This window comes from Littorina saxatilis, linkage group LG4 (genome assembly GCF_037325665.1).
Source record: "Littorina saxatilis isolate snail1 linkage group LG4, US_GU_Lsax_2.0, whole genome shotgun sequence".
Classification (NCBI taxonomy): Eukaryota; Metazoa; Mollusca; class Gastropoda; order Littorinimorpha; family Littorinidae; genus Littorina; species Littorina saxatilis.
This window is the reverse complement of record NC_090248.1, coordinates 32,875,055-32,900,466: the sequence shown is the minus strand read 5'-3', so window position 1 is coordinate 32,900,466 and position 25,412 is coordinate 32,875,055. Positions and strand designations below refer to the sequence as shown.

General features: G+C 42.1%; 2 protein-coding genes and 2 long non-coding RNA genes across 4 annotated transcripts; 3 read left to right on the top strand and 1 right to left on the bottom strand.

Moving 5' to 3' along the window:
* Positions 1 to 3,876: 3,876 nt before the first annotated feature.
* Positions 3,877 to 11,373, bottom strand: LOC138965569 (PR domain zinc finger protein 14-like). Its single transcript, XM_070337754.1, has 8 exons — positions 11,253 to 11,373; positions 10,778 to 10,938; positions 10,030 to 10,146; positions 9,494 to 9,644; positions 8,690 to 8,819; positions 8,103 to 8,229; positions 7,726 to 7,836; positions 3,877 to 7,326 (listed from the first exon to the last, which is right to left on the bottom strand). The coding sequence occupies exons 1-8, from the start codon at positions 11,371 to 11,373 to the stop codon at positions 7,165 to 7,167; spliced, it is 1,080 nt and encodes a 359-aa protein (XP_070193855.1). The 3' UTR covers positions 3,877 to 7,164.
* A 5,471-nt stretch (positions 11,374 to 16,844) lies between these two features.
* On the top strand, positions 16,845 to 18,013 carry LOC138964540 (uncharacterized). The gene is made up of 2 exons (XR_011455136.1): positions 16,845 to 17,003; positions 17,700 to 18,013. It is a non-coding gene; the product is annotated as an uncharacterized lncRNA (long non-coding RNA).
* Positions 18,014 to 18,699: 686 nt separating this feature from the next.
* LOC138965568 (uncharacterized) lies at positions 18,700 to 21,624 on the top strand. Its single transcript, XM_070337753.1, has one exon. It carries the CDS (start codon positions 18,922 to 18,924, stop codon positions 21,622 to 21,624), a length of 2,703 nt encoding a protein of 900 aa, XP_070193854.1. The 5' UTR covers positions 18,700 to 18,921.
* Positions 21,625 to 23,133: 1,509 nt separating this feature from the next.
* LOC138964537 (uncharacterized) lies at positions 23,134 to 23,926 on the top strand. Its single transcript, XR_011455133.1, has 2 exons — positions 23,134 to 23,292; positions 23,614 to 23,926. It is a non-coding gene; the product is annotated as an uncharacterized lncRNA (long non-coding RNA).
* Positions 23,927 to 25,412: the final 1,486 nt, after the last annotated feature.

Here is a 25,412-nt window from a genome sequence, read left to right as displayed (position 1 = left end):
TGGAAAATCGAGCACTTTGAACGCTTGAAGATGTAAAATCATGAACAAAAACCTGCCAAGGAGGGGGGGGGGGGGGCTGAAAATGAGCTAAATGAACACTCTGGCTGATGTTATCGTGTAATGTTTGCAACTGTTTAAAAAAAATATTGTATTTAGAGAAGGTTGATTATAGGTTTGATAATTCCTCGAGGACACTTGATTTCCGTTTGTTTGAGTGTCACTCTCAAGTTGTCACTTCAGCCTTTTGTAACTGATGGTGTGCCACCGTTATTAGGAATTCAAACATATCTTCACGGCAGAGACTGAGGTTTCACTGAATAAACCCCAGGACCCTGCACTGAGCTTACCCAGCAAACACAAGGACCCTAAATCATAAAAAGACAGCCGCCTAATCCTATTCTCGCACTTTTGGAAGGGAAAAAAGAAGGGAAGGCGAAGAATAAAGAATTAATCATGCAAAGGAAAACAGAAATAAGCAGACGACAGATTTGGCATGTCATTATCATCCCGTCTCCCCGAGACACCGAACAAACAGCAAAGAGGGAGCAACTCTCGCCCGACAATATTTTCCACCACGTGTCACAGCGCTGCACCGGGCGGTGCTCTCCCCTTGGCCCCTTAGCTTGCCCGTGACCTTGACGGGGTTGCCTCCCTTGCCTGAGCGGTGCTTGTCAACCTCTTGAGTGGGAGAGAGCGCCCGACACGAGAGGTACCCGAGTCACGAGAGGGGAAGGCAAAAGACACGCTGACCAAAATATCAGGGTGGCATAAACGGGTATATTTGGTGGATGGCCCTCCAGCGGGATAGAGAGGGCGACTGTTGATGCATTTCAATGACGGGGGATGAAAAAAAGTCTTGTTTCAAAAACACTGGAGAAGGACTGATGTAGGGGCCACCCAGATCGCCGTGCTGAGAGTGTGAGGTTGTGTTACGGGTTGGGCTGCAGTGCTCGTCTTTTTGCGGGTATTTAACAAGCATATATTTAAACAAAAGGGCAGAATAAACATTGGATGACGAAGAAGAAGAGCAAGGGGTTTAGTGGACTGAGGTAAGGAGGGTAGGTGGGGGGGGGGGGGGAGAGACTGATGGGAAAGAAGGAAATGAAGCTATATCTCTATGTCATGATTTTGTGTTGCTTCCATGAGAACTTAGCATTACTCCTTGACGATCAAAGGGAATCAGCTGAATGGAGTTCTGATTTGTTGCATGACTCAAAGGCAGTTCAAGACAATCAATCAAAATGGCGGGAAAGGGAAACGTAGAGAACGGGCCTACAGAACTGATTGACAGTTTCTACTCAAAACTATTAACAGTGAAGTAATCCGCGTTGTTTAGATATAAGTGGGAGTCAAAAAGAAGACACTGGGATCAATTGCAAAATCGAGGCAACACTTTTATTATCTTACGTTCGTTATGTGAACTAGCTGCACCATTCCGCATTATAGCGACACTGAACCAGCCGCCAACTGAGCCATTAATTACCGGCACGTCCAACCCGCTGCATTGAAGCTGAAGTTGTCTAAACTGGACGTGATTAAAACCCATTCTCTCTCACGCCGAGGGTCAAATTATTTAGACAAACACTCCAAAAGTGCAGCGAAGGCCTGGACGGTGAGGAGGTGGGAGGGACGATGATTTGGCTAAACATCCAAAACAGGCCAACAGGGCCAAATGATGTAGCTAAACAGCAGAACAAACCCAGAGGCCTGGCTGGCAGACAGGCAGTGATTGGGAAACTCTCTCAAGAGTCGCTCCTCCAGTTTTAACGCAGAGGCAGTGACCATCACTCTCCTCCCCTCCCCTCCCCTCCCCTCCCCTCCCATCCCCTCCCCTCCCCAGCCTTCTGTCACCTCAAACATCGTTAGAATAGGGAGTGTCGGGTTGAGGCAAACGGATTTAAGCTGGCCGATTAAACAGCTTCCTCAGACAGATACATACATAATTACCCGATTCCTTACGACCCTGAATAAAAAGCGGGTCGGGACTGAAAAGCTCGGAAGGTGTTAGTCTCGGTATTATTCGCCTTCTTCCGCCAAACACCGAAAAAGAACGGCAGGTGTCGAAAACAAAGAAAAGCGGCCGGGGCAGCTCTTTTGGTGGTCCACGATGGCTGAAGCACGTTCGGTAAATGTCTCACTCATTGCTTGCGGTTGGGTGAGGGGAGTTGGGAATTGACTGTGTTTTCATACAAAGGAGTCTATCGTGGACTTGGAAGGTCTGCCCCTTAGTGAGTGACACGCTGCAAAAATACAATAAAGTTGCGCTACGCACCTTTGAATTCGGAATAGATACCCGGCTCCGACAGACACCCGTATCTGCGGCCCACCCGAAGCTGAAGCCAGGAGAGGGTCTGCGTGGGTGGGTAGGACGGAGGCGGGCGGAGAGCGTAAGAAAGGAATGGGGAAAGACGAGTGTTTTCGATGCTCTGATGCATGAAGCCTTGTGGAAAGTCCTTTCGGATTGGTTGAGAAGTTGTCACTGTTGCACAGTGTTTGTCACGTGGATGGAGTTGTCAAACATAATTATCGTCTCCAAGTGTGCAAAGGTAGCAGAAAAGATGTTTTAAAAAGCAAATTCCAGCAAACGATAGCGACTCCAAAATGGCGGCTTGGTTTCATATTTCACCGATCAAAAACACGAATACTGTTCGACTGTCTGAACGTCCGGTAAAGTTGTTTTCTTTGATTTTTTGATTTTTTTTGTATACAAAAATAACAATTTGGCAAAAGGTTTATACTGCATGCGTGGCAGAGGAAGACTTGATGTTTATTGTGGCGCAATACAAGAACAAGTCCTTTATTTTCTGGAGCAAATTAAATTTTATTATTTGACTTTTTGTCATCATGCACATCTGGCGGAGCTGTTTACTTTTATTTTTGTATAAAGAGTACGCATGAAGCGTGGAAATTGAAGACTTGATGCACTACATGCGCTTTTGGACAATACAGTGGCGATTATGCTACTTAATTACTTCGCTCGGTTCATCTCAAGCAATGTGGGTTCGGTTCGGTTCGCTGAACTCAAGAAACGCGTCTCTCTAAAAGGGATGACTCGCGCGCGCCGCCTTTTGAAAAAGGTGGATACGTTATTAAGCTTACTACGGTGATCCGATGTTTTTTGACAGAAGACGATTTAGGATTGGGCTTTGTTAGGAGAGATAGGAAAGCACACACACAAGTTATGCGAAGCCACGAACTTAGGTTTATGTTGTGAGAAACTGTCGTTCTCTGAAAATATATAAATTTGAGAAAGAAAGAAAAAAATGAACAAATAAATGAACAAAAAAGCAAGCAAACAAACAAACAAACAAACAAAAAGACAAACTAACTAATAAATGAATAAATAGATCAACCAAAAAATCAACAAATCAATGTTTGTAAATTAAATGGGGTTAGGAAGGGCATATCTAAAAGGACTGAAAAAAGTACAACACATATATTAAGAAAATAAAAGTAATGTTTTTTGCAGTACATGTGTTTAACTGTACCGTTGCGTCACTGTCATATCATGGTTTATCTTTATAATTATGGCTTGCCGTATCGATTTTTGATTTTCTTCTTCATCTGTTGGAGGAAGTAAGATGTATTTATTTCATGTTCATAACTCTACCCGTTGAACTTATGCAACTATTATTTTTTGAGTCTTTTCATCTTTTCTTACTTTTGTTCTTGAAACACACACACACACACACACACACACACACACACACACACACACACACACGCGCGCGCGCGCGCGCGCGCGCGCGCGCAATCATAATCACACACGCAGACACAAACAAACACGCAGACACAAACAAACACGCAGACACAAACGCTCATCCATGCAATCACTCACTGTTTAAAGGGAAGAAAACAAAAACCATCATTCACAGGTCAAATATCACAGTTTTGTATTTCAAAATGATGCACAGTTAATTCTCACAATCTACAAACACACACAACATTCCGTCGTCCGCAATGTTATCTTTGATTTCTATTTACACATTGTGCATAAGATTAGTATAAACAAAGACAAGAGCACTGCAAGCAATTATGCACATTATATTCTACTTTAACGGTATAAAACACGTTTAACTCAGCACACCCCAAAAAACGTTAAATGTGATATTCCAAAACACACAGTATTTTTACGAAAGGAACAAAATCCTATTAACAATTTTCTTAAAAATCACACAAACAAAGAAATACGGACAGAAAAGAAAAACTGATATTTTGACAATGACGATAGGAGAGCAATTGCATGCATGTACCAATTCTAATCCGAATAAATCGATTGTCTACAAAACACGCAAGGTAAAATGTAACGGATCTACAAATATTGACGATTTCTCCTTATTTAAAACAAAAACTAGTCCGTTTGTTTTTAGTTTTTTTAAGACCGAATCATTTTTGATTGAATATGTTTATCTAAACCAAACAGAAGTGATACTAAAGGCATGGGACCAATTATGGAAATGATGGAACTATGAACTCCCGCTCAAAAGATGAAAATTGAAAATACTTTTTTATTATATGAAGTCTTATATCGCGCACGTATCTCCAGACTCGGACTCAAGGCGCAGGAATCTATTTATGCCGTCTGGGATGGAATTTATTTTTACACAATACATCACGCATTCACATCGACCAGCAGATCGCAGCCATTTCGGCGCATATCCTACTTTTCACGGCCTATTATTCCAAGCCACACGGGTATTTTGGTGGACATTTTTTATCTATGCCTATACACTTTTGTCAGGAAAGACCCTTTTGTCAATCGTGGGATCTTTAACGTGCACACCCCAATGTAGTGTACACGAAGGGACCTCGGTTTTTCGTCTCATCCGAAAGACTAGCACTTGAACCCACCACCTAGGTTAGGAAAGGGGGGAGAAAATTGCTAACGCCCTGACCCAGGGTCGAACTCGCAATCTCTCGCTGCCGAGCGCAAGTGCGTTACCACTCGGCCACCCAGTCCATACGACATTGTAAGCTAAAATACCCCATCAACATAAATTTTTTAAACAAACAAACACGTTAGAGAAAAAGCATACGTTTACCTGTTCCATCAGTACTGTGATGATCAGTTTAAAAAAGCTTTTCATCAATAAATAATTGTAAAAATGATATTTCATTGTTTTTATGTTCACAATTTGCTCAAATGAGCGAAATTGTCAGTGAATTTAAATCACGTGCTGCAGTTCGACTTGATGTTCATATTTGAATTTGCATATAAATGTACATGTAATGAGGATATGTACAATGTGTTTTACAAACAACGGTTCAGGCTGTACGATTTAAATACAGCGCGCCACATCACTGTACAGCAAGAAGATTAGTACCGATGTATTAATATTGCGCTGCAAAATCCATGTAACCGGTTCAAACTTGTGAATACTACAAGACAATCAACAATTCATTATTTACAATAGAAATTGAAGATAAATAGTTATTTACAATTTGCATCCAGTGTTTTTCTTTTTTTTCTCTCTCATTTATGCGTATGTATACTAAGGTCTTTGAGACAAAATACACACACATGAAGTCGGTGAACAAAGGGCGACGAAACTGCATTTGGAGTTTCACGTTTTAATTAACATAATGAAATAAATCTTAATACAGAACATAATCAACTAACTATTGTATAAAAGGTATAAGAAAAAGGGTTCACCTTTGTGAAATCGTACTATCTATAAAACAAAAACAAAAGAAAGTTACGTCATGTAATGGTTTTTTCATCGAAAAGACAGTTGTCTAACGCGATGGCACGTAGTCGCTAGATTGGTAAAATGCGAAAAATTGCCGAAAGTAAATTTTGAATTATTAATATGCGTGAATTAAACATACTTCCGTGTAAAACACGACAGTGGTACCTAATCAAACTGACCACGTGTTTGAGGAATAGAGATATGCACCACCATCTGGAACTTAAAACGTGTAACTAAGGAACGTGACTGTGAAAACTATCAAAATGACCGTTAATACAATTCTTTTGCATGATTTTGAAAGACTACATACACAGTTAAACCTGGCTTACGACCAAAAAATAATGGTCTCTATAGACAGGCGGGTGTTATGGAATAGTGAACTATAGAGAAACAAAGTTAATCGGGGATCCTTTGGGGAAGTCGTTATGATGAGGTGATCCCGACTGAGACGGTTGGTCGTCGGGGCAAGGCTTGACTGTGCCTATCACCTATCGACCCTCAATAAATGTTTCATGACCGACACTAATAACTTAAGGACATCTAGTCACCTGCGTTCCGATATTTACACCACAGTATATAGTGTCTGTAAAGAATATATTAACTACCGTACACTTAACTTGACAGATTTCTTTCCAAACCGGGGTTTTCTTCTGCAAAACATATCAAACTGTATCAAAATACATGTGTACAATTGTTACTCTCCAATAGCAAGTTCTACCTGAGACACAGCAGCTTCCAAGTCCTCTGAATCTGCACACACATGAACTAATCACACCGTTTTTTTAAACACAGTCCGGTAATGACGTGCAGATTTTGTGTCCATCTCAAATGTCTCTATGTCCGTCACAAGCTGTTTATCACTGTCTTAGTGACAGGTCTTTTGAGATCCTTGATATTTTGCTGAAGAACTGTAAACCTCAGAGATCAAAGGGTAGTCAGTATCCGTTGAGATCCTGCCCTGGGACAGGATGCGCCAAAGACAGATCAGCACAAGAGACCTCAGTGGGAGGCTTCCTTCTAGAAGGCCTACGATTCTTGTTCTCCTTCTCGTTTGTCAGATAAAGTTAGCAGATCGCCACAGGTCATCCAGACCGGCGGAGAGCTTTCAGGCCACTGGGTGGCGTCTGGCCTCGTCCTCTTTCTACGTGGTACCTACGATTCAAGCGCCTTTGTTTAGCATTTGCATCATTCATCCTTTTTCGTTTACATGGGAACTTCCCAGAACGAACGTGGCAAACATAAGTCTGCGACACACACATCACAGTACCCGACATGAAAGTATTGCATCAATGGTTCAAAAGGCTCAATCCACTACAGTCTCATCAACACACAGTCACATGTTCGGGGTTCCGAGGTCAGTTCGGCGGTTCAAGAATATTTTTAAGAGTCATACAGTACTCTTGTTTTGTCCATCAATTTGAACCCAAAACAATGAATACAATGTAGAAAAGACGAAGAAGCTGCCGTGGGGTTATCATTGCTTGAGATGGGAGGTCATGTGGAACTTGAGTTCGAAGGGCTGGGAGAAAGTTTTTCCACACACATTGCACGCTAACGTCCTCTCTTTGGCGTGCGTGCGTCTCACGTGACTGTCATGTGCCGCGTGGGACGCGAAGGCTTTTCCACAATGCTTGCACTGAAACAAGACAAAAAAGAGGAATATTTACAACAATTCTCATAATTTGAAACGAGAATAAAGCTCATTTTAATCCAATATAAATTGATTATTTTCAACAATTTCTATAAAGTCGTGATAACGTAATACAAATTGATTATTTTCAACAACTACGGTACTATATTTATTTTATAAAGAGAGTTTTCACACATTTTCATATACTAATCAGACTGAAGACGTGTTCAATTCGAGGTGGTGGTTCTTATCAGCATGTTTAGACGATTATTTTCCCTTCAGATCGAGGTGTTTGGTGCCCCGACATTAAGGTACATGTGTGGTCATCACAGCTTTTAACATTGTAAACCTGGTAAACATTTCGATTAGTTTCAGTGGAAAATAGCTTTATAGTGTGTTGCATACCTTAAAAGGCTTCTCGCCGGAGTGTTGCCTGATGTGAGTACGAAGAATACTGGATGCTGTGAAGGCTTTGTTGCAGTACACACACTTGTATGGTCTTTCCCCGCTGTGGACCTGGAGAAACACACGTATTTGTCAGTCAAGCAATCAGGATTTATTGGTAAATAGATAATCAAATAATTCATATAAATAAATTATGCATTAATACATATATCCTTTCAAACGAGTCTCAAAAAATAAAATGGCTTTACATGTATTTACAACCTTTTCTTCTTTCTTTCCTCAATACATCGTAGTTTTTGTTCGTTTGTTTGTTTCAGACTTTGCTTTTTTCTTACTGTCCTTTCTTTCTTTCTTTCTTCCTCTCTCCTTCAGCTTACCCGCATGTGTTTGTTGAGACTGGAGGACTGGCTGAAGGACTTTGCACACACCATACACTTGTGAGGACGATGTTTTTCATGCACGTGCAAAATGTGAATACGTAGACGATCCCTCTTCTCAAAAGACCTGAAATAACAGAAGAAGAAAGACATGAATTATTTTTTTCTCAGAAACATCAATGAAATGTTTAAAACGTACCAACACTGCATTAATTTTGCTTTAAAGTTATAAAGCTTCCTCAGTTTGGTTGTGAAGCGACATTTTAATGATTTGTTTGGTTTTGAGATAATGCTGGTTTTTTTTGTTTTTTACAATAACATTAACTTTAATGTCCATGAAAACCGATACCTTTTTTTTTGGGGGGGGGGGGCTTAAAGGAAAAGTACTTCTCGTGCTAACGATTTGGCTCACCGTCTCAGATCTGGCAAGAATTGTTACAGAGGATAAGGTAATGCCTACACCTAAACACATACCAAAAATCAACTTCCCCGCTGTTTTCCACGCAGAGAGTTGTTCTTTTTTTTTATTGAACCAATTCCTTGAAAATACAAATAGTGGCCACTAGTTGGACTGCTTGTATTCTTACCTTGTACAGAGGGTGCAGGGGTACTTCCTGTCGCCCTGGTCCACACAGCGGGTATACTTCAGATGCTTGTCGCGGTAGTACTTGTAGGCGAACACCTTGCCGCACCTATCACACTGGAACCCCTCACTGGCTGTGCAGAGGGAGAAAAACAAAACAGCCGGTATGTATTAAAACAATAGAATAGACATTCTCTCAGTGGATTAAATCGCCCCGTGATCGGGAGGTCGTGGGTTCGAACCCCGGCCGGGTCATACCTAAGACTTTAAAATTGGCAATCTAGTGGCTGCTCCGCCTGGCGTCTGGCATTATGGGGTTAGTGCTAGGACTGGTTGGTCCGGTGTCAGAATAATGTGACTGGGTGAGACATGAAGCCTGTGCTGCGACTTCTGTCTTGTGTGTGGCGCACGTTATATGTCAAAGCATGCAGCACCGCCCTGATATGGCCCTTCGTGGTCGGCTGGGCGTTAAGCAAACAAACAAGAAACAAGTGGATTAAATCATTTAGTGTTAACTAGAACTATGTCATAGCTGTGTCAAAGAAAAATGGGCCTGGGAAGAAGAGAAAAATGCAAAACTATCAGATAAAATGTCTTTATTTATTATTTTTGTCGTGTTTGCCTGGATTGTAAACAATTTATTCATCAGTCATCTTTTTTATTTTTTTATTTTATTTTAGATTTTCAAAAGAAATGATACACCAACTATTTGTATTGAATTGAACGTATAGATGCTTTGTGCAGAAATGTATTCAAAAGGCTGCCTTAAAAAAAACTCAGGTCAGCTAAACTTGACTGATCCACTCACTGTCTGCCTCCTCCTGTGCCCCTCCGTCCGCCATTTCTTTGAGGGCGACCGGGACCCCCATGAACTGCAGGTAGCAGTCCCCGTACCACACCAACAGCTCCGAGCCTTGCGGTATGTCTTTACACGCCTCGTACCAGATGGCTCCGTCCGCCTGAAAATCAAGACAAAAATCAAGATATTGTCATTGTTTCTGTGGGTGATTGTTCCCCTTTGGGAGAACATTGAAGATAGTCCTTCTCACGTACGCCATCATGTTGACCAACGCATATCACATAAAATAGGAGCATCATTTGGTTAAAACAATTGTATTCAGATAATTACAAATAGCAATCCACATCAGAAGCATAATTTCACTTGGGCCGAAAATAAAAATCAACAGACTGGCTGAACTTTGCGGGGAATTATTTTTTCTGAATTAATTGAGCAATCTTTCTCCTTGTTAAACTTCCTTCTTTACGTGCTGTGTCCGTATCAGAGCGATGTTGGGCGATTTGTCAGGCAAAACATGCGCATGCATGATTCTTTTAAGGCCTCACCTGAACGGCGATGAGGTTCTGTTCCTGAGCGTATCGAGCACACTTGACGTGAGTCATCCAGTTGCCCGCGGCTCCTCGCCCGTCGATAAAATGACTGAGCTTGCCGTCCTGAAAGATCTGAAACACAGAGATGTAAATGATAAAATTGCAAACGCATTGTTCAAAAATAATAGGAGAAGAATTAAGAAGTTCTTGAGACAAACAGTCTCCTTTCTCAATGTTGCTCTCTCTCTCTCTCTCTCTCTCTCTCTCTCTCTCTCTCTCTCTCTCTCTCTCTCTCTCTCTCTCTCTCTCTCTCTCCCCCCTCTCTCTCTCTCTCTCTCTCTCTCTCTCTCTCTCTCTCTCTCTCTCTCTCTCTCTCTCTCTCTCTCTCTCTCTCTCTCTCTCTTCTCTCTGTCTATCTCTCTCTTTCGAACGCGTGTTTGTTTATTTGTTTGTTTTTGTGTTTGTTTGTTTGTTTGTTTGCTTGTTTTGTTTACGCCCAAGAAATTCTGTCCACTTGTTTTTTTTAAGAGCATATTATCCGATTTCTTGCTCTTTGAATTCTGTGGTTTCAATTGCAGCATGCATGAAGATGTTTGTTTTGCCCTTGTCCCCCCCCCCCCCCCCCCCTCTCTCTCTCTCTCTCTCTCTCTCTCTCTCTCTCTCTCTCTCTCTCTCTCTAAGAGCCTCCTCCCCCCTGCCCCCCCCCATACCCCCAACACACACCGCCAAGTCTGGGTTAAAAGTGCATAGACTTTGTGCCTACCTCCCACATGTTGGAGTTGTCGTCGTGTGTCTTGATCTCGCTGGTGTGGACGATTCTTCCCTTGAAAGGCCCGTACCTCGTGCTTCTGGATATTACCGTCTTGGCGCAGAACACTCCATGGTGCACCACCCCTGCGAACGTCGTCTGAACTATGGCAATACCTGCAACGTAAACACAGCTTGGGTCCCTCTCCTTTGAGCTGACGACTTTGCTAGACTTCAGTTCATGTACAGATGTTTTAATCTTTGTATTGGCAAACGTCGATGTTTCTTTCAGTTCTGCTCTTTCAGTCTTACTTTTAAATTCAGTCTGTCTTTTGGTCAGTTTGGGTGTATGCGTTTAATAAATGTGTATTCCCCTGCACCCCCCCCCTCCCACCCCCACCCCCTTTTTTGTATCTCTGTCAAGAAGGAGCCAAACGAGTGCAAAACATAAGTATTATAACCTGAAATCATTCATGAGAAATTATGCGAACCTTCTGGAAGTTCCAGTGACGCAGTGTCCAGGTTTGGCTGTGACGCTTTAGCTGACGACGATGACGCACTTCCTGGTGATGACTGTGGAACAGCTAGGATCTTGTCTATACCTGTAATCATGGTTTCACATGTCAAGGTCAGCAGTTTGCCACGGAGTCAGTTTGCCACGGATTCGTAAACATATAATTCTAACCATCCTTTCTTTGATATTTTTGAAAGGTCTTAGGCCTATACGAACCATTGCACAATAGGAAGAGACCTGAGACTATATTAATGTGAACATGACTCATCAAAGATCAAGTAAGATTGGCTCCACGTTTAGAAAAAAATGTATAAGTAAAACTTCAAAAGTCGGAATAAACTTTACACACAAAAGTTAAGAAGGGAAACGTAATTAAATTAAAAAGATTAATCAACAGAAAAAGCTGGGGAAAAAGAAAATGATAAAAAGTGCCAGAATATCAGAAGAGATGCTATATTTGCACGAATGAGGATTCAGACCCTCGAAATGGCTAAAATAGACCCTTTCACTGGTCTTTTGCTGAATGATTTCCAAAAACAAGCGCACTCAAAACGAATTACGTATAACTTCCTGTTTATCACACTTACAAAATAAAAGCAAACTGTAAAACAAAGTTTTTATCTACTAGAAAATAAACGGGTTGAAATAAATTCAAAATGAACACTGCACAGAGAAACCAATTTCAACAGCACGAACACGAAAATGAAATGCTTCAGTTTGGGACCACCCTTGAGCTGAGTGTCTTCCTGTTCCCTTTGTGATGTGGCGGGCAAACAGACAGTTGCCTTGAGGACAGGTCAACAAGTTGTTACATGTGTGTGTTCAAGTCAGGGGATGGGATCTCGCCGTCACTATAATCAAGTATCATGGAGAAAAGGGTATTTGAATTATAAACATATTCATTTTTGTGGCTTATTTATTGAGAACAACTGATTTAATATTTTCCTCGTGTTAATAAATATATTAGACCTAATTATAATTTTGAGGTAAAAAATATTAAAAAAAAAACCATTGTACGCATGTCTGCGATACATTGACGTCACAGTCAGACTGTTGGTGGTGAGATATTAAGAACTGAGAGGTTTACTGTCCGTCGGGTCTTAATTAAATGCCTATATAATTTATTGGACATGAATTGTTTTTTACAATTGGAGATATTAAGACACCACGCTTTCCTGTTTCAGGAAGAGGCGATGGTGTACGATGCATGGTGTTTTGGAAAAGGAGTTGGGGTGGGGGTGGCAGACCCAGATGCAGAGACAGAGATACCGCAAAGACCACAAATTATGCCTCTCTCGTGATGGAGGTTCTCAATGTTTGGTTTTCGCTGAAGGTGCCTTGAGCAGGTGAATTAAGTGGTTGTATTTTCATAACAGACACATAGGCCGAATAACCCTAATCGAAAACTGACAATGTGACGTGACACAAAATAAACACAGGGATCTCAGTGTCACATAATAGCTGGGGCATCTTTCCTGTTTAATTTTGGCTGTGTATTTCTTCCTTTCAAATCATCCGGTGCTTCTTGTCCTATTAATTTAAAGCTGTCGTCAAATGCATCATCCCACGTTGTTTTCTTTGACACAAAAGCTATAAGTAAGCTACATAAATTACACCCTGGAATAGTCTGATCTCACGGTTTTAGCGCTATGCCAAAGACACAACAATGGATACTAAAATTTCAACCCCCTGTGCAAGCCGCCGGAATAATAAGAAACCTCTCCCCTTCTTTTTACAACCTGCAAAAACATAGGGGCGTTCTCTGCAACAACTTTGGAAATCCGATCTTATAGTTTCCGATTTTAGCCGCCGGAACTTTGCTCAACACACCAATGCGTTGCTGCGTGGGTCGTGTGTTCATTTGACAGTAAGGTGAGAATTAGATCCGGATCAGAAAGCCCTTGATTCCTCTGCAGTGCACAGGACAGCCACAGGCAAACAATTTCGGACAAGAAATCGCCCTTTCTCCGATTAATACAGCAGAACGATTCATCCCCACTTTCCCTCGTTCGCCACGCGGAGTTACGGCGCGCAAACAATTATGTGATAGTTATAGGGGAAAGAGGACTGATATGGATGATCGACATAGCTAGCAGTTATATAGGGGAAAGGGGACTGGTATGGATAATCGACATAGACAGCAGTTACAGGGGGAAGGGGACTGGTATGGATAGTCGACACAGGTAGCAATTTCATGGAAAAGAGAAGTGGAATTGATGATGATAGACATATAGCTAGCAGTTATAGGGGAAAGAGGACTGGTATAGATGATCGACAGAAGCAGCATGCAGTTATAGAGGAAAGAGGACTGGTATAGATGATTGACAGAAGCAGCAGTTATAGAGGAAAGATGACTGGTATAGATGATCGACAGAAGCAGCATGCAGTTATAGAGGAAAGAGGACTGGTATAGATGATTGACAGAAGCAGCAGTTATAGAGGAAAGAGGACTGGTATAGATGATTGACAGAAGCAGCAGTTATAGGGGAAAGAGGACTGGTATAGATGATTGACAGAAGCAGCAGTTATAGGGGAAAGAGGACTGGTATAGATGATTGACAGAAGCAGCAGTTATAGGGGAAAGAGGACTGGTATAGATGATTGACAGAAGCAGCAGTTATAGAGGAAAGAGGACTGGTATAGATGATTGACAGAAGCAGCAGTTATAGGGGAAAGAGGACTGGTATAGATGATTGACAGAAGCAGCAGTTATAGAGGAAAGAGGACTAGTATAGATGATTGACAGAAGCAGCAGTTATAGGGGAAAGAGGACTGGTATAGATGATCGACAGAAGCAGCATGCAGTTATAGAGGAAAGAGGACTGGTATAGATGATTGACAGAAGCAGCAGTTATAGGGGAAAGAGGACTGGTATAGATGATTGACAGAAGCAGCAGTTATAGAGGAAAGAGGACTAGTATAGATGATTGACAGACGCAGCAGTTATAGGGGAAAGAGGACTGGTATAGATGATTGACAGAAGCAGCAGTTATAGGAAAAAGAGGACTGGTATGGATAATCGACACAGGCAGCAGTTATAGGAAAAAGAGGACTGGTATGGATAATCGACACAGGCAGCAGTTATAGGAAAACTTGAGGACTGGTATGGATAATCGACACAGGCAGCAGTTATTGGAAAAAGAGGACTGGTATGGATAATCGACACAGGCAGCAGTTATGGGAAAAAGAGGACTGGTATGGATAATCGACACAGGCAGCAGTTATGGGAAAAAGAGGACTGTACTGGGATGGATAATCGACACAGGCAGCAGTTATGGGAAAAAGAGGACTGTACTGGTATGGATAATCGACACTGGCAGCAGTTATGGGGAAAAGAGGACTGTACTGGTATGGATAATCGACAGAAGCAGTACAGTAGAACCCCCTTTTTAAGACCTTCAAAACTCGGAGAAAATCAGGTATTAAACAGGAGGGAGTCTGAAAATGGTGATAAATTTACAGGAGTTTTGAGCAGAAAATGTGAGAAAAAAACAAGGTCTTAAACGAGAGGAAGTCTGATATTGGGGGGGTCTTAAAAGGGGGGTTTCATTGTAATTACATGGGAAACGGGACTGGTATGGATAATCGACATAGCTAGCAGTTATAGAGGAAAGGACTGGTATGGATAATCGGCAGAAGCAGCAGTTATATAGAGAGAAAAAGGAACTGGAATAGAAAATCGACACAGGCACCAGTTATATAGGGGAAAAGGGGACTGGTATGGATAATCGACATAGCTAGCAGTTATAGAGGAAAGGACTGGTATGGATAATCGACAGAAGCAGCAGTAATAGAGAAAAGAAGACTGGTATGGATAATCGACAGAAGCAGCAGTTATATAGAGAGAAAAGGGAACTGGAATAGAAAATCGACACAGGCACCAGTTATATAGGGGAAAAGGGGACTGGTATGGATAATCGACAGAAGCGGCAAACAGCGGCGGACTTAACCCGGGGGTCCGCATTGTTACAGGCCAATATTTAGTCAGCGACTTAGGCCTTGATTAAGTACTTTAATTTCTGCCGCCGCCAGAAACGAGATTCGTGCCCGGAATGCCAAGCGTTCTATAAGGCCAACGATCACGGCGTGCCCGTGCCCAATGGGAAGAGAGGACGGGCACGGTGTGGGGCTTTAGACGAGGGCTAGAGAGGCCTGAGCACAATAACTGGGTAAAAAGGGATAGGTGGTAGGGCGAGATGTGTGTTTGAGTAGCGCTGCTCTACAACTGATTGTGTCGTTGAGGGGGTTCAATATGTTGAAATCACGTTGCAGACGGTCGGTAACCGGAGGGTGATTTGCATCGAAATCGGTCGAGAGGCAATCGGCGTTCGCAAGTGTGGTGATGCTGGCTTTTTCGGTCTTTTTCCGCTTTCTATTGTTTATTCTTCTCCTTTTTACATTTAGTCAAGCTTTGACTAAATGTTTTAACATAGAGGGGGAATCGAGACGAGGGTCGTGGTGTATGTGTGTGTGTCTGTCTGTGCGTGTGTGTAGAGCGATTCAGACCAAACTACTGGACCGATCTTTATGAAATTTGACATGAGAGTTTCTGGGAATGATATTCCCGGATTTATTTTTCGTTTTTTCGATAAATACTTTTGATGACGTCATATCCGGCTTTTTGATTGAAATTTTTGTAAAGCAATCTTCGACGAAGGCCGGACTTCGGTATTGCATTTCAGCTTGGTGGCTTAAAAATTAATTAATGACTTTGGTCATTAAAAATCTGAAAATTGTAATAATTTTGTTTTATATAAAACGATCCAAATTTACGTTCATCTTATTTTACATCATTTCCTGATTCCAAAAACATATAAATATGTTATATTTGGATTAAAGACAAGCTCTGAAAATTAGAAATATAAAAATTATGATCAAAATTAAATTTCCAAAAATCGATTTAAAAACATCTTATTTCTTGTTGGTTTCTGATTCCAAAAACATATAGATATGATATGTTTGGATTAAAAACACGCTCAGAAAGTTAAAACGAAGAGAGGTACAGAAAAGCGTGCTATGCAGCACAGCGAAACCACTACCGCGCTGAACAGGCTCGTCAGTTTCACTCCGTTTCGCACAAGCGGCGGACTACGGTCATTGTGAAAAAATGCAGTGCGTTCAGTTTCATTCTGTGAGTTCCACAGCTTGACTAAATGTAGTAATTTCGCCTTACGCGACTTGTTCTTCTTTAGTTTTCTTGCACATAGATTTTATGTTTGTAAATAAATGTTTCCAGTCGAAATCTGTTAAATTTAATGTTTTCCCGCCAAAGACAGATGATGAAATAAATCTAATAACCTGGGACAGTAGATTTAAATCCCAGACCGTTCCCAACCTCATCTTTTTTATATGATTTGTTTTATCCAATAGAATTGTCAGATATGACATTTATGGGTTTTATGTATGAACATGTATGTAATATGAGTACTTAATTAATGATGAAATGATGCTGTTATTAGTATGCATTAATTGACAGAAGTAGACTCGTATTGCGAAAAACATTATTATTGATTCGCATGCCTGTTGGACCATGATTATGGGGCCTGTACTGTTACCTGCAGAGCCGAGTCTCCACGCACTCACGTGCAACAGGTGAAAAACCTGAATGTCCATTTTTTGTAAGGTGAGCTGTTAGACTTGTGTCGCCAGTCACCTAAGCTGTTAGCTTCACTTGCCCATTGAACATGTAAGAGGCAAGTCGGGGAAGATTCTTTGCTCGCGTGCTCAGGTAAACTATTTTTCATGATATGTTTTCGCTAAGGAACACTTAAAGTATGTTTATGAATAAGCATTCTTAATATTCGCTGCTATGTTAACTTAAGTGTTCATTGTACTAGTTCTTAATCTGGATATTCTGAATAGTTGTTTAATGTGTGGATAAATAACTCGGACATGGATGGGAATTGATATTAGTATTGACAGTAGTTATTTAAGAATTCGTGTGTGTGTGGTTGAATGTAGAGTGTAATTACAGCCCAGGGTGAATGATGAGTGAATTGCTGTGTGTGTTATGCCTATGGAAATACTGACTCAAGAATTACTTTCACAGGAGTCTTCCCAGAGACAGAAGACAGAATTCGCGAGAGCTTGTTTGACCATTCAAGCAGACGCATGAAGAGAGGAGATGCACGAAGCAGGAGCGACGTGATCTTAACCGGACTCTAATGGACCACGCCAGGAGTCGCCGCGCCGGCTGGGTGATGGAGAAACAGATGAACTACACTACGCTGTTCTGGTGATGGGGTAACACATTAATTTACTCATCTAGAACCCTGGGCGTATTGTGTATATGTGTGTGTGAATCCTGAACGTTGATATATGTACATGCTTTACCAGTGAGCTATATAAACATATTGAGCTCCACGTATTTTCTTTTATTGTTGTTATGCCTATGGAAATACTGACTCAAGAATTACTTTCACAGGAGTCTTCCCAGAGACAGAAGACGGAATTCGCGAGAGCTTGTTTGACCATTCAAGCAGACGCATGAAGAGAGGAGATGCACGAAGCAGGAGCGACGTGATCTTAACCGGACTCTAATGGACCACGCCAGGAGTCGCCGCGCCGGCTGGGTGATGGAGAAACAGATGAACTACACTACGCTGTTCTGGTGATGGGGTAACACATTAATTTACTCATCTAGAACCCTGGGCGTATTGTGTATATGTGTGTGTGAATCCTGAACGTTGATATATGTACATGCTTTACCAGTGAGCTATATAAACATATTGAGCTCCACGTATTTTCTTTTATTGTTGGAATGAATCGGAGGAGAATAACGAATGCGTATAAATGAAATAGTAGCCTTCTGACTGACAGTCGGTATTTTAGATAATTCATTCCTGACAATTGGTGACCCCGTTTTCTCCAGTGTATGTGTCTTTAACAGATTGTAGACTGTTAACGAAGATTTTTTGAAGATTTTTTCATTGTATGTTTGCTTGACTACGTGTGTAAGCATATCTGTAGGCACGCATTTTGTGAAGAATGTTGTTACAGTGGTGAAGTGTTTTCATAAAGTAACTTTTACAGTTTTGTGATTTTGTATATATATTATCACCATGAGTGACGATTGGGATTTGTGGATGTCTCGTGGGAAAGAGCTAGGTCTTAAAGACAAAGACTTAACCGGTTTTGTCCGTGAACAGCAAAACATTGCTAGAGATGAACGGAAAGAAAAAAGAGAAGTTGAAAAAGAGCATGAAAAGCGAGAGACAGAAAAGGAGCTTGCCAGACTAGAAGTCGAAAAAGAGAAACTAGAAGTTGAAAAAGAAAAAGAGCAGACTAGGCAAAGCGAGTTAGATCTCGAAACGGAAAGGGTGAAAAAGGAGAGATCAGACGTTAAAGTTAGTCAGTCAGACAGTTCTGGACCTTTTCATCCAAAATTGGCTATGTTCGATGAAAACAAAGACGACATTGATGCATTTTTGTTTCGGTTTGAAACACACGCTTCGGCATGCGGCTGGGATAAGGGTAAATGGCCTGTCTACTTGGCTGCTTTATTGAAGGGTAGTGCCTTGTCGCTTTATCATTCAATTTCAGGAGAACAAACACTTTCGTGGGATGTATTGAAGTCTCATCTGCTTCGTAAGTTCCAATGCACAGAGGAAGGTTTCAGAGAGCGTTTCAGAGCTGTTCGTCCCGAGATGGGCGAGTCATTTTTAGCGTTTTTAACGCGCTGTCGTCATTTGCTCAACCGATGGACTGAGTTGTCTGGTGTTTCCAACACTGCCGAAGGTTTACAGGACTTGTTTCTGCGTGAACAGATACTTCAGAGTTGTACAAAAGATTTGGCCGTGTTCTTGAGGGAACGTCAGCTGGGTGACGTAGCTGCGTTATGTGAAGCAGCTGAACTTTACCGTGAAGCTCATCCCAACAAAACCTTAGCACGGAAATCAGATGTTTCTATATTTTCAGCTGGAGTTGGAGTTGCAGATTCAACAGGGTTTAACAACGGGGGCAGTGGTTCTCGAGGTTATCGAGGAGGCCGAGGTTCTTCGGGTACAGGTCGAGGTGAGTTTCGAGGACAACGCAGGGGTGCACGTAGAGGGACCATTAAACAGAGTGATGTCTGTAGGATCTGTGGGGGTCAAGGTCATTGGGCGAACCAGTGTGCTTCGTCTAAAAACTTTGCTGAAACATTTAGCTCCGCTGTTAGCGAACACGTTCTTGTTTCAGAGGGACAACCTGGCCTACATCTGGAAATAGGAACCATCAATGGTTTTTCAGGGACAATCTTGCGGGACACGGGATGCACTACTGCTGGTGTGAAACGGGCTTTAGTTCGTGATGATCAGTTCACAGGGCAGGAACAGCATTGTCGGTCTTTTGGGGGACACATTGAGACATTTCCCTTGGCTGAAGTGGTTGTGGACTCGCCTTATTTTGCAGGTGTTCTGACGTGTTGTGTCATTGACGATCCTGTGGCAGATCTTATTCTTGGGAACCTACCAGGTGTTGTTTCAGTATCTGGGGGATGTGTGGGCTCTATTGTTCCAGACGCTGTCGGATTAGTGACTACCAGGCTACAAACGGAGAAAGCCAAAGGTTCAGTGAGACCGTTAAAATCGGTACCTTGTGTTTTTACTGATGTAACTCCTGAGAAGTTAGCTGATATGCAAACCAAAGATGAATCACTTAAGAAGTGCTTCGAGCAAGTTCAGAAGGAATCGCAGGTCACAGATCAGAGCAAACCTTACTTCATCATGAAAGATGGGTTACTTCACAGAGCGTTTTGTGAGAAGACTGAGATCGTCTTTCAAGTTGTTGTCCCTACTTCTTTGAGGGAACAGGTTCTCCATACCGCCCATGACGCTCTCATGTCGGGTCACTTCGGTACCAGAAGAACGTTAAAGAGGATCTTGACCCAATTTTTTTGGCCAGGCGTCAGGCGTGACGTAGGCAAGTATTGTAGAACGTGCGATGTGTGTCAGAAAACGTCTTCCAAGGGTCGCGTTCCCGCTGCTCCTCTTCAGAAGATGCCGCTTATCGACGTTCCTTTCAAGAAGATCTGTATTGACTTGGTCGGTCCTTTTAAACCTGTATCTTCGACTGGATTCCGGTACATTCTGACGATAGTGGATACAGCGACTCGTTTCCCCGAAGCAATTCCATTGAAGCAGATTGATACTATTTCTGTTGCTGAAGCACTGTTTTCAGTTTTTTCGAGGATGGGCTGTCCTCAGGTCATTGTCTCTGACTGTGGAACGCAGTTTGTTTCTGATCTCATGATGGAGATATACAGACTTTTGGCAATCAAGTCGATCCACACTTCTCCTTACCATGCTCAAGCAAATGGGTTAGTCGAACGATTCAACGGAACTCTGAATAGCATGTTGCAGAAGGTTGTCCAGGAGCGCCCAACTGACTGGGACAGATACGTTCCTGCACTCCTGTTTGCGTATCGTGAACTTCCAAATGTCAGTACAGGCTTTTCTCCCTATGAGCTTCTCTTTGGGCGCACTCCGAGAGGCCCAATGTCTATCTTAGCGGACTCATGGACAGGGAGGACTGATGGAGATGAAGCCAAACCTCTATATCAGTATGTCTTCGATTTGAAGAACAGGATCGCTGATGCGTGTGCTCTAGCACAATCGAATGTTCGTGATGCTGCTCGTATTCACAAACATTACCATGACAGGAAGGCCAAACTTCGTACTTTTCTACCTGGGGATGAAGTTCTTGTACTCTTAACTGCTGACAGCAACAAGCTTCTCATGTGCTGGAAAGGTCCATTCAAAGTGATGGAGGTGGTTAGCCCTGTTGACTACCGCATTGATCTCAACGGCAAACACAAGGTGTTTCACGTCAACATGCTGAAGAAGTATGAGAGACGAGTTTTGACAGCAGCTGTTGCTGTGGGAAGAGAGTTAAGAACTGGTCCAGTTCCTGATGACCAGGAATTCTCAACATTGATGTCTGACTCTGATCAGAAGGCAGATGCGTGTTCGGATCACGTCTTGGATCCTGTTTGTGCTGTCGCTGTGTTGTCTCCTGAAATCGAGGATGAGGTTGTCTTGCCGACAATTCCTGCAGTTACGGGTGAATCTGTCAAAGATGTTCACTACTCTGATGATCTTTCTCATTCAAGACGTACTGAACTGGAAACCGTTTTTCAGGAATTTTCTGAACTTCTTACAGACAAGCCGGGAGTTACAAAAGATGTCGATGACCACGTCATCCCTTTGACAAGCGATTGTCCTGTATATAGGAAACCATACCCGTTGCCGTTTGCGTCTAGACAGACAGTTGAGAAGGAGATCAAATCCATGCTGGATTTAGGCGTCATAGAACCTTCGAAATCTGCGTACTCTTCGCCTATTGTCTTGGTGGCGAAAAGAGACGGATAGTTCGTTTTTGCATTGATTTCCGCGCCTTGAACAAGATCACGCATTTTGATGCCGAGCCGATCCCTGACCCGGATGAGTTGTTTTGTAGTCTTGCTGGAGCAAACTTCTACACGAAGATTGACCTTGCAAAAGGCTATTGGCAGATTCCGATCAAGCCGGAAGATAGACATAAAACAGCTTTCCAAACTCCTCTTGGGTTGTTCCAATGGGTTAAAATGCCATTTGGACTGGTCTCAGCTCCAGCAACTTTTGCTCGGATGATGCGGAAGCTAAATCTAGCAGAGAACTCAGCAGTCAACTTTTACGATGACATTCTCATTGCTACGCAAACATGGTCAGACCACGTGAAGCAGGTTCGGGCTGTTCTGAGCAAGATGCAGAGATTTCGTCTCACGGCTCGACCATCCAAACTGTTTGCTGGGTTTTCTGAGTTGGAGTTTCTCGGACATGTTGTCGGTCGAGGATATCTCAAACCAGAGGACGGGAAGGTCAAGAAGATTTTGTCTGTGAATCGGCCAACGACAAAGAAGCAGGTTCGTTCCCTGATGGGGTTGTTAAGTTACTACAGGCGATACGTCCCTAACTTTGCAACTTTGACAGCTCCTTTAACGGATCTAACCCGAGACGATCACGGCAAAACTATCACATGGACGGCAGAATGTGATTCTGCGCTGAAAGCTGTTCAGGAGGTGCTGTCTACCTTCCCTGTTCTTCTCTTGCCTGACCTGAGTCAAGATTTCGTTGTGAGAACTGATGCAAGTTCGACAGGTTTGGGTGCAGTTCTTCTGCAGGAAAAGGAGGGTCTTCTACATCCTGTTGCTTATGCCAGTCGAAAACTGCTTGATCGAGAGTCCAGGTACTCTACCATCGAACGTGAATGTCTTGCCATTGTTTGGGGACTCACAAAGTTCTCGCGCTACCTGCTTTGCCGGGAATTTGTCATACAGACGGATCACAGACCACTCACATACATGGCGTCATGTAGGCTCAAGAACAGTCGTGTGATGCGTTGGGTGTTGTCTCTTCAGGAGTTCAAGTTCGTTGTTCAGCCGATTGCAGGCCAGTGCAATCAGTTTGCGGATTTGTTGTCTCGATCAGTCTGTGATCAAACTCTTTGAACAAGAAGAAAATGGCCCTGGAAGTCAGATCTGTTTGTATAGGTACTGTAAATACAAGTAGTGACGTTGACACTTTGAGTGGGACTTATTGTGTTAAATGCAATGTATTATCATGGATGATAACATTTGTATGGTGTTATCGAGTTAAGAAATGAGAAATCTTTTATGCAGCTTTCTACTTGAAGTGGGGGGCATTGTCAGATATGACATTTATGGGTTTTATGTATGAACATGTATGTAATATGAGTACTTAATTAATGATGAAATGATGCTGTTATTAGTATGCATTAATTGACAGAAGTAGACTCGTATTGCGAAAAACATTATTATTGATTCGCATGCCTGTTGGACCATGATTATGGGGCCTGTACTGTTACCTGCAGAGCCGAGTCTCCACGCACTCACGTGCAACAGGTGAAAAACCTGAATGTCCATTTTTTGTAAGGTGAGCTGTTAGACTTGTGTCGCCAGTCACCTAAGCTGTTAGCTTCACTTGCCCATTGAACATGTAAGAGGCAAGTCGGGGAAGATTCTTTGCTCGCGTGCTCAGGTAAACTATTTTTCATGATATGTTTTCGCTAAGGAACACTTAAAGTATGTTTATGAATAAGCATTCTTAATATTCGCTGCTATGTTAACTTAAGTGTTCATTGTACTAGTTCTTAATCTGGATATTCTGAATAGTTGTTTAATGTGTGGATAAATAACTCGGACATGGATGGGAATTGATATTAGTATTGACAGTAGTTATTTAAGAATTCGTGTGTGTGTGGTTGAATGTAGAGTGTAATTACAGCCCAGGGTGAATGATGAGTGAATTGCTGTGTGTGTTATGCCTATGGAAATACTGACTCAAGAATTACTTTCACAGGAGTCTTCCCAGAGACAGAAGACGGAATTCGCGAGAGCTTGTTTGACCATTCAAGCAGACGCATGAAGAGAGGAGATGCACGAAGCAGAGCGACGTGATCTTAACCGGACTCTAATGGACCACGCCAGGAGTCGCCGCGCCGGCTGGGTGATGGAGAAACAGATGAACTACACTACGCTGTTCTGGTGATGGGGTAACACATTAATTTACTCATCTAGAACCCTGGGCGTATTGTGTATATGTGTGTGTGAATCCTGAACGTTGATATATGTACATGCTTTACCAGTGAGCTATATAAACATATTGAGCTCCACGTATTTTCTTTTATTGTTGGAATGAATCGGAGGAGAATAACGAATGCGTATAAATGAAATAGTAGCCTTCTGACTGACAGTCGGTATTTTAGATAATTCATTCCTGACAGAATAAAATACACATAGATAGTTGCATTCGAACGACATTCACGGGAAAATGATTACCTCATTCGATCTTTGTCAGTCTTTACGTCTTGTTTTGAAGTTGGTCAAATCGTGTTGTTATGTTTGTTTAATTATTTGTTTGTCATTCTTTCCATCAACATCTTACAAACCCATTCCACATCGGTTGACATTTACACCCATCACACATTTTCCAGCGACGACAACCCCTATCTTCTCCTACAAACTCATCCCCTTTACAACATTTCGTTACTTGCCGAGACCTGAACGAGTCACCACACTACAAGCACGAGCGTTTAAAGTGGGGGGCCGCAAGGCTTATACTGGCACGGGCCGGTATCGCGTTATTCCGATAATCCAAACATGGCGGCCCGAAGATGGGAGATCAAATGGCTACAGGAGATTAAACGGCCAGGACTGAGCGGAGCGCCCCCTCTGGATATTAGTGCCACTTCCCTTGTACAAATATACCCATAGTGCACTGCTGCCAGAAAGAGGGATGCTCAAGATGGAATCGTGCAGTAACTGTACCCTTGGGTGTATGCTGTAGGTACAGTTGTTGGTGGTCTCTTGAAAATAGTTCTTGAGAGTTTCGGGTAAAGTCTGTTTCCGCGCTTTAAACGATCGACTACCTTCATTAATTATTAATGTTTTCGTTTGTTCACTCGCTCAAGATGGAATCGTACAGTTATTGTACACTTGTGTGTAGACTGGAGGTATATACAGTCAGTGTTGGTAGTCTCGTGAAAGAAGTTTTTGAGAGTTTGGGTAAAGGTTGTTTCCGCGCTTTAAACGATCGACTCCCTTCATTTATTCATTCATGTATTCGTTCTTTCATTCGCTCAAGATGGAATTGTATACAGTAACTGTACTTGTGTGTAGTTGTCGATGGTCTCTGATCTTGCCCATAGTTTGGAGAGTTTATAAGTCAAGTATCCCCGCTTGAAACGATTAACTCCATTCATTCGTTCATCGGATTTATTCACTCATTCATTCATTCATTTTATTCGTGTACTAATTCATTCATTCATTCATTCATTCATTCATTCATTCATTCATCGATCATTCTTGTATTCATTCACTGTTATTGTTACCCCTGCTATAGAGCCGTTCAAGCCTCCTTGCAGGATTTTTTTTTTACATTGATTTTGTTTGTGTGTGGTTTTTAGGGACGATACAAGATTAAAACTTAATCTGAAAATTAAAGATTCTTTATGCATGATCATTTTTTTTGTTTCTGTTATGTTTTTAGTCCTTTCTCTTCGAATTGTTGCGATATTTTTGTAACTTATTCAAATTCTGTTTTTCCGATGTTGTTCTGATTAACTGTATTTAAATTACTGTGACTATCTTACTTACACT

Excerpts from the sequence above, each read along its gene's own strand:
- LOC138965568 (XM_070337753.1), top strand. The coding sequence starts at position 18,922 with ATGGGCGAGTCATTTTTAGCGTTTTTAACGCGCTGTCGTCATTTGCTC.
- LOC138965569 (XM_070337754.1), bottom strand. The coding sequence starts at position 11,373 with ATGATTACAGGTATAGACAAGATCCTAGCTGTTCCACAGTCATCACCA. Across the intron at positions 10,939-11,252 it reads GTCACTGGAACTTCCAGAAG|GTATTGCCATAGTTCAGACG; the intron begins GTTCGCATAATT and ends TTTACGTTGCAG. Across the intron at positions 7,327-7,725 it reads CCGGCGAGAAGCCTTTTAAG|TGCAAGCATTGTGGAAAAGC; the intron begins GTATGCAACACA and ends GTCTTGTTTCAG.